The sequence below is a fragment of the Pelmatolapia mariae genome, linkage group LG13, assembly GCF_036321145.2.
Source record: "Pelmatolapia mariae isolate MD_Pm_ZW linkage group LG13, Pm_UMD_F_2, whole genome shotgun sequence".
NCBI classification, from domain to species: Eukaryota; Metazoa; Chordata; class Actinopteri; order Cichliformes; family Cichlidae; genus Pelmatolapia; species Pelmatolapia mariae.
This window is the reverse complement of record NC_086238.1, coordinates 6,935,693-6,944,397: the sequence shown is the minus strand read 5'-3', so window position 1 is coordinate 6,944,397 and position 8,705 is coordinate 6,935,693. Positions and strand designations below refer to the sequence as shown.

The following is an 8,705-nucleotide window of genomic DNA, read 5'->3' as shown; positions in this document are numbered from 1 at the left end:
AACCAAGCTCCAAAGAAAGACTTTTAATGTCTTTTAAGAAGTCTGGAGAACTATTCCTGGAGACTACTTAAAGAAACTACAAGAGAGCTGGTCTAAGAAAGTTCAAGCTATGGTGAAGAAAGAAGTTAGTCATACCAAATATTGACTTTCAAGATCGTTAGAATTGTACAAACTTTGTTTTTGACTTATATACTCAAATTCCGTGTATGTTTGCTCTTAATTCAGTAAATTGCTGAACATATTTCACATTTTCCTAGGAATTTTTTTTCTCCAATTCTCAGAGAGCCAGACTCATACTGCCTGCACGTCAGGTCAAACCGTAAGCTGTTTTCTCATTAAAAAGCACAACTAGCTCGACAAGAAACTACGGTGGCCTTTTGTATCTGTAACGAATATAGCACAGTCGCGTTCCTGGGTTTGTTAGAGCTTTATTCGTAGGAACTTTAGTTTTACACTGTAGCTGTGGCAGGAGGGTTTTTGCGGACGGACACAGAGTGAACTTTAACCCCGTTAAAATGGGCTATTGTTTTGATTTAGTAGGCTTCTTTTTCGTGTGAATAATTACTAGTTTGTCGACAGAGGGAAACATTTAATCGCTCCGGTATTATTGAGGATCTAGTTAAGCGTAAATGATGACCAGAAATCCGGGGTAGCTCTTTAACAGAGATGCTTTCTTCAAGATAAGCTAAAGTTAGCTTTTCGGCTAACGTAGCGTAGCGTAGCTTTGGTAACAACATCGCGAAGATGAGGAGCGCCGTGTAGGACAGACGGAGCAGACGTCGGAAAGCGGCGATTTCCTGCTTGTCAATCATATTATCCCAGGGTTATCCTGTCTGTGTGTCTGGATTACCACAAAACAGAATTTCAGATCAAACCCATCGAAACATTTAAGTCGCTGTTTTAGCTTTGAAGAGGTGGGTGTGCTTCTTTTAAAATCCGCTAGCTGATGATGGTCATGCTTTGACTTTTTAAAATCTGGTTGTTTTCCTGTAATCTTTTACTTAAACAATTTAGAAAATTGTTCCTCCGACCTCGCGTGTCTTCGTCTTTGCTGGTCAGTAACACGTGTCTGAACGTCTTTTTAGTGTTGGACCTTTGCATCACTCGCACATTCTTTCGATGGGGGAGGAAAAACCGGACACGCTGGACTTTGTGAAGGATTTTCAGGAGTATCTGAGCCAGCAGACTCAACATGTCAACATGATATCAGGCTCTGTCAGCGGCGTCAAGGAGGCGGATGAGCTGCCAGCAGGTAACAAGAAGCTGTGTTTGTAACGCTCGATTAATTTTGTGTGCTTTGTGGTGCAGTTTGAATCAGGATGAGTCCATCTCAAATCCCCGTAGGCCTTCTGCTCGACCATCTCAGATATGCCTAAAAACCTTATGGTTCAAGTATTGGACATATACAATTATTGCTGTGAAATTTTAGCTTCATTTATTAAATAGTTTTGAAGATTTTTTTTATATGGCCGACTGACTTGAAATAGCCTGTAAATTTCTCTTACTATAAAAGTGAATCCTGATCTGTAATTTTGAACAGATACATCAAAAATGGTTAAGTATGGCCTTGTTAAAATATGGGAAGAAAAGTTCCATACTCTTTTTAACAAGAAAATCACAAAGATTAAAAAAAAGTTCTTCTAATTCAATTTTTACTTCTAGTTTGAGCAAATATGACAGGCACCACAAAAGATTTAAAAAAAAAAAATACCAGTAGCTGTTACTGTCCATGTAGAACAAAATCTTTGCATTTTCAGATGGTGCTGTATAACTGACAAGGTAATTTTGTTGAATTATTTTGATATTAATTTTTTTTTCAAGACCTACTGCACAAGGATGAGTCCTTCCATTCAGGTGAAGTTTAAATTATATAAACTCAGCAAGTACCAATGTAAAATCTGTAAAACAACTATGAGGGATTAGTAATTGATTTCACGTAAGTAGTCTTGCAAAGCCAAGATGCTGTTGACACTAGAAGTCCAATACAAGACCCTAACCCCCTACCCCAACCCAAACCCTAAAACTGCCACAACTGCTGCAGGCAAGCAGGGGTCAGGAAGTTATTATTATTTTGTATGTATGTATGTATTTATTTATTTATTTTTGGTCTATGTGAAAAATTCTTTTAATTTTCCTGTAAGCAGACTGCAGTCAGAATGGACTGGATCACCCCTCAGTGGACATGTCATTGGAGGACAACTCAGGGATCCTGGTAGATGGTTTCGAGAGGACCTATGATGGCAAGCTCAAGTGCCGCTACTGCAACTATGCTACCAGAGGCACAGCACGGCTCATTGAACACATTCGAATTCACACAGGTAAGTGTATAACGGCTAATCTCCAGGAGGTAACACTGCTGAGATTTCGGTGCTTAGCTTGTTTTCTTTTGAACAGGAGAGAAACCTCACCGCTGCCACCTCTGCCCATTTGCTTCGGCCTACGAGCGTCACCTGGAGGCCCACATGAGATCGCACACTGGCGAGAAGCCTTACAAGTGTGAGCTGTGCTCATTCCGCTGCAGCGATCGTAGCAACTTGTCACACCATCGCCGGAGACGTCACAAACTCCTGCCAATGAAAGGCGCCCGCTCACTGTCCCACAAGAAGATGCTGAGTGTTTTACAGAAAAAAGCCAGTTCATTGGGCTATGGCCGCAGGCTCCTTATCAATTTCAGCCCCCCTTCTATGGTGGTGCACAAGGCTGACAATGTGAACGACTTCTCCCATGAGTTGCCCCACTTACGCCAGGAAACCTATGATAATCAAAGTCGAGCAGGCGAGGACGCTCTCTCTGCAAACCAAAATCACCATCACCATGATATGGTCGTGGATAACCCCCTGAACCAGTTGTCTACTCTGGCAGGCCAGTTGGCCAGTCTCCCCTCAGAGTCCCAGCCCCAGACTCAGCCTTCGATGTCTCCAGGAGCAGAGTCTATCGTTGATGAGAAGCCATTCCTCATCCAGCAGCCACACCCTGCCACGGCTCCTGTTGCTGTGACAGCCAATATGGCCCATGCTTCTTCCTCATCCCCAATCACCCCAGAACCCCGGGCTCCTCCCCACAGTAATTGCAGTCCTGGAGCGGGACCATGCAGCGAGCACAGTGGGCGCACCAGCACCCCTAGTATCTCCAACAGCCAGCCCAGTACGCCAGCTCCCGGCCTGTCCGCCCCACTTCAGGACCCCCACATGCTGCATCACTGCCAGCACTGTGATATCTACTTCCCTGACAACATCCTCTACACCATTCACATGGGCTGCCATGGCTACGAGAACCCATTCCAGTGCAACATCTGCGGCCACAAGTGCAAGAGCAAGTACGACTTTGCCTGCCACTTTGCACGCGGGCAACACAAGTAATGGATGAATGAGGAAAACTTTAAAAGAACTTTTAATGGACTCCTATGTTTTATTATTTCTATAATAATATTATTTATTTATCTTTCATTTGGCCTTTATGTAGCCTTGTCTTTGAAAGTTGTACTTAAACAGGAAAATAGCAACATTCAGATTAATTTTGTATAGTTAAAGGTGCCCATTCAAGTGTATTACAAAGGGATGGTCAGTGTTTTTAACAGGTTGAGAATTTATTTGTGACAGCAGTTGCAGTGACATTCCCCTATTGTCATAGATCAGGAAAAACATTTCACTACATAGTCAAGCTAAGACACTTTATTTAAGGCTACTAAATTTACCATGTTGGTTTGAATCTTCTTTTTCCTTTGGTATAAAAAAGAAAAAAACTTTGCTCAAAGTGGACCTTCCCCCACAGGCAAACAGATCAGATTTTTTCTACAAGTTATATAAAAACCAGTGACTGCTGAATGAATAACTTTCAGCTATTTGGCAGTTTCTTGTAGATGATCTTTTAATGTTGCATTTGGGAATGGAACAGGTGAAACACTGCAAGAATGAGGCAACATAGGATTTTGAAATTGATACCCTGGGTGTATCCTGCAAAAAATCCCAGCTCCCATCCTAGTGACGTTGACCTTAAGGTCAAGGTCAGACGTCAAGTTTCAAAACTTGAAATTGATGCCATAGATGCATCTTATAGGATGAGGGGTAGCACTGACAACGCCCAGTGTTCAGTGTTGTATTCACTGAAATCTCTGTAAACACAGTACCGCATAATTTTTGCTTGCTTGCCAAGAGAGTGAAAGAGGGAAGGTCTACTAGAATATCAGATTTGCATTAACAACGTGTCCCTTTCCCAAAATTAGAAAGTTGTAAAAAAGAAACTCCACACAAATAAATTCTCAATACTCCTGGAGCTTTAACCAAGTATTGCTCTAATATTACTAACTCAGGAGTGAAACTGTTGGCCTTGAGGTATCTTTGTTAAGCCGCCTTGTAGAAATTATTTCAGTGCTTGGTGCATTTTTACAATTTCTTTGCAGTGCCTGATATAGTCACTTTCTTGAGTAGATAGAAAGGACTGTTACTTTGAAGATGAATAGATTTATTGTTACACTAGTCTCTTCTTATTGTAACCAACAGACCCAGAACCTTAGGAAAAAAAGTTTGGCCATTGTAGTTTTCTATGGTAGCCATGATTTATTTTTTATTTTTTGCCAAAATTCTGCTACATGAATGCTGCTAACTAACGTAAGAATCAGTGCCAGCTGTACTATAAAGATGGCATTGAGAGTAAAATCTGGCCAAACTGTGTATCACTGGTTTTTGGTCAGCCAGCTAAGCTGTCAACCTAGACCATATTTGAAGTTGTGTTGTTTTGAAGTTCCTCCAGACAGTGCCGTTTCCTGAAATCCATCCTAGTAGCTCCACTTACTTTGTCAGAAGGGTTTTGTGGACCCTTTTAACTGCATCATGTCACTTTCTGACCTTTCGATATTGTATGAAGTCACTTTAATATCCAGTATCTCCATGTTTAGGACAGAATTACAAAGTCTTGTGTCTCATGTGAACACATTCAGAATGGCCACGTAGCACTGGGTTGCCACGTTTTAGCCTCTGTGTTTACACACGCTGAGATTTCCAATTCATCATATTGATCCCAGTGATTTTTCTGAATATTTACTGAGTATTGTATTCTGAATGGTTGGATAGATGTTCAGTGTCAAGCAAAACCGTGCCGCAGTTAAGACTGCTCCTTTAGCGAGATTGTCCTGTGTCTTGGGTACTGTTGTCTGTTGCTTAGCAACATGTGTGAAGAACATAGTTATCTGTTTTTAGGACCACCTTGTTACCTTACTTACCAGTAATGGGGGCATCCAGTAATGACTGCCTTATGTTCTCTCATTGTGTCGTAGGTTCGTAGGTAATCGTGAATGTTTAAGCCTTCTGGCGGTGACATCCCTCTGGGATGGTGAATCATTGTGAGATGGATTAATCTAACTAATTTATAAGTAAAGTGTTTTCTAACGGAGTTGTGGTATGTCTTCTTGTTTTTGTTTTTTTTTCATTTGTTTTGTTTTCAAGAACAAAAATCAACCACTGTCTTTTTATTACAGGACGATGACAGTTGACATAATGAACAAAAACACATATTGTCTTTTGATGATGCCTTTATTCATGTAATGCAAGAAAAGGAAAAAAAGAAAGGGTGGATAATATTCAGTGTTAGAGTGAAGGCGTGAAGAAGACGGAGAGAAGTAGAGAAGATTTAAGTTTCTTTCTGCTCATCAGTCGCATCTTCCTTTGTCTCAGGGTCTAGAAATAAAAAAAAAACGTTAGATACTTTGTTCACTTTTTTGTTCTTCTAGCACAAGAATTCAAAACAAAGTACAAAGTCGCACTTACCTAAGAGGTGAATGGGACCCACAACCAGAGTTTCACTCTCATGTTCAGACCCCACGTCTCTGGCCACTCGCTTGGTGCATCCGCGGCGGCAGCGGGAGTTGTAGTCGGAGGCTGGACATATTAGGACCTTGCACTGGAGGTACACATCTTCTGTGGCCCGCAAGAACTGGAAGGCCTTAAATGTGAAACGGGCAAACGGGCTGGTGCCAGTAGTGTAGGCATAGTAGGTGTTATCTATTGGACATCTGAGGATGATAAAGAAAGAGATGTTACTGGAAAATACACGCATTACTGGTTTGTTTTTTGTTTACAAAAAGAGACCATTATTTAGATAAAGTGGTGGAACAATTAATTTATTATAAAATAATCTCCTTTTATGAGATCCTTGTATCTTTTAAATTTTGTCTGTGAAATCCTAATATTTAAAGTAACCATAGCTGGAGTATAAGCTACAGATATCTCAAAAGTATACTAAACTATAGTGCTTATTAAATATTGTACTTTTTTGAATTTTCACTGGGAGTTTTGGCATTTACAACACAAATCCCTTTGTTCTTATTGTGGACAATGTGGACAAAAAGCCAGTGTAGTTAGCGAATTAATCTGACCCGTGGAGGGCACTCATTGTCTTACCCATTGCGAACCAAGTAGTAGGGTCTTGACTGGAAATCAAAGGCTGATGGTGATGCTACACAGGTGTCAATAAAGAGGACCAGACTGCTGTCACCTCTCCTCATATCGATTTCAATAAACAAGTTCTGGTTTAGTGTTATCTCATACGGAAATGTAGTCACCTGAGCATGAGAGAAAATTATCAGCATCATATAACGATAGGAGTTTTCTCTCTAGTCAAACCTTTACTGCCCAAACACACCTGATAGTAGAAGCTGCTGGATTGGTAGAAAACCATGCTGGTGTTGTATCTGCCTGTGCCCGTTATGGTGGTGTTGTCTGGTTCATCGACCTTGTATAAAATCTGAGATACCGAGTCTTGCTCCATTCGGCAGTTGACGTTTAGCTTAAACTGGTTAGACTGGCGTGTGATCTCGCCGTAGTTGGAGCTGTAGGCACGAAGACTGTTTGTGTACACAATTCTGCCATTCTCAAACTGTTCAGGGAAGAAGATAAATTGTGTGAAAATTATAAAATACTGTGTGTTGTTAATGGGGGTTTTTTCTTGTAGTTAGAAAGTTTTGGGGTTCCTACCTCTCTTATGTTGCCACAAGTGTTGAGAGGAAAACTGAAGACCACGTGGTATGAGGAAATCTGGGGTCTGCAGTGTGGGTCATTCAGGTACAGGCTGTGACCATCATAACCCAAAGAGTTCAAGTAAGACTTCTCAATCACGATGTTCATGTTGTCTGAGGAGCAGTCCACTCGACCTGACATAGCATGTTGTTAACAAGATTGGTACAGCAGCTTGAATTATTTTTAGGGTTGGTCGGTCCCACATTTTGGTTTTTATTGAATTATTATACAGCCACTTTTTACAGTATGAAAACGGGTACAGATACGCATGATGTTTTAAAAAAGAAAAAAGATATAATCAAAGAAGCAGAGGCCAAATTAGCCCGACTTTTAGTTCCTAATAAGCGTACCTGAGCTTGGTGTCAAAGAGCTCGTGAACTCGGCGTTGAACCCTCGACCAACCACAGAACCATCAGTCCGGAAGACCACAGTCATGTAGTTGGAAGTGGAGAAGAAAGTGCTCAGACTGTTGTTGCAGACTTTGCCCAACAATGGAGAATAAACATATGGCCCATCATAGATTTCAATGTAGTCACAGGAACAGCAGTTTTCCAGCCTGTGTTTTTTTAAACACAATAAAAGCCATAAATTAGAAATTAACTTAAAAGTTGAAACATAGATCTAGATTTTTTTAAAAAGAAGATCTGCATGTAACTTCTGTCTTCACATGATTGATCCATCTGTGCCTCACATAACAATGCTGCTCATTTTTCTATTTACTTACTGCAGGAATGTGAATTGCAGGAAGATTCTTTGGTCGTATGCAGCTCTTAGTTGCCACATGCAGTAGGCATCGTCATGATAGTAGCTGGGATAGTTAGGGCTAGAGAAGGTGCCAGAGCCAAACAGATTGCCTCCACATGACCCTGTTGAATGTTAATAAAATAGCACAAGTGTCACTGCAATGACCAAAACTGCTCCAGACTAATTCTGCACATCGAGGTCCCTACCTGTTGGCTCCCTAGTTGAGACTAAGCAGTAGGCTGTTTAAAGGGAGAAATGAAGGTTTTAGATACTTTCTTTTTAGGTATTTATTGCAATCAATGTATGCTGAGATTGCTTGACAAGATACCCACAGTAGTAGTCATAACAACAGTTTCCATAGTATTCACATGAGCTTGAGCAGGAACAGCTTCCCATGTAACTGCCACAGTTGTATCGACATGAGGGTTGAGCTGAGGGACACAGAAATCATTTCAGTAAGCTTTCTCGCCAGAGGCATTAACAGTTTCTGGTTTTACTCGAGGTCACTGAGGTTTTCGTACCTGTGGTAAAGTCAGGAGACTGGCAGTAATCTAGAAGAAGTGAAGAAAATAATTACAACATTAGATCAAGTTACCTACTGTCAGCAATTTACTTATTTTATGGGCATCATCGTAAGTTGATTTAAATAATACAGTGAATACAGTGAATTTTATAGCAATACACTATACTGTTGAGCAGGAACTGTGATCACTCATTTGCAGTGACATTCTCGTCTGAGCTTTACTTACAGTAGTAGTCATTGCAGCAATTTCCATAGTATTCACAAGAGCTTGAGCAGGAGCAGTTTCCGATGTTCCAACCACAGTTGTATTGACATGAAGGCTGTTCTGTGGGGAGTAAAAGTGTGTTTGAATATTTGGTATGTTTATTTTTTTGTCATTCAGTCTGTTGAGAGATTGTCATACCTGTAACAGGCATGGTAGTGGGCAT

The 8,705-nt window shown here is 40.8% G+C and overlaps 2 protein-coding genes across 3 annotated transcripts; one reads left to right on the top strand and one right to left on the bottom strand.

Annotated features, from left to right (window-relative positions):
• Window positions 1–486: 486 nt before the first annotated feature.
• ikzf5 (IKAROS family zinc finger 5) lies at window positions 487–5,417 on the top strand. 2 transcript variants are annotated; one of them, XM_063491991.1, is made up of 4 exons: window positions 487–914; window positions 1,086–1,252; window positions 2,142–2,318; window positions 2,395–5,417. In XM_063491991.1, the coding sequence occupies exons 2-4, from the start codon at window positions 1,120–1,122 to the stop codon at window positions 3,357–3,359; spliced, it is 1,275 nt and encodes a 424-aa protein (XP_063348061.1). In that variant the 5' UTR covers window positions 487–914; window positions 1,086–1,119; the 3' UTR covers window positions 3,360–5,417. The 2 variants fall into 2 exon arrangements, with proteins under 2 accessions (XP_063348061.1, XP_063348063.1); XM_063491993.1 differs by having other exon boundaries at window positions 2,145–2,318; window positions 2,395–5,414.
• Window positions 5,418–5,563: 146 nt separating this feature from the next.
• Window positions 5,564–8,705, bottom strand: LOC134640396 (deleted in malignant brain tumors 1 protein-like). Its single transcript, XM_063492192.1, has 9 exons — window positions 8,681–8,705; window positions 8,276–8,305; window positions 7,776–7,876; window positions 7,361–7,610; window positions 6,969–7,144; window positions 6,637–6,870; window positions 6,396–6,556; window positions 5,763–6,034; window positions 5,564–5,672 (listed from the first exon to the last, which is right to left on the bottom strand). The coding sequence occupies exons 1-9, from the start codon at window positions 8,703–8,705 to the stop codon at window positions 5,626–5,628; spliced, it is 1,296 nt and encodes a 431-aa protein (XP_063348262.1). The 3' UTR covers window positions 5,564–5,625.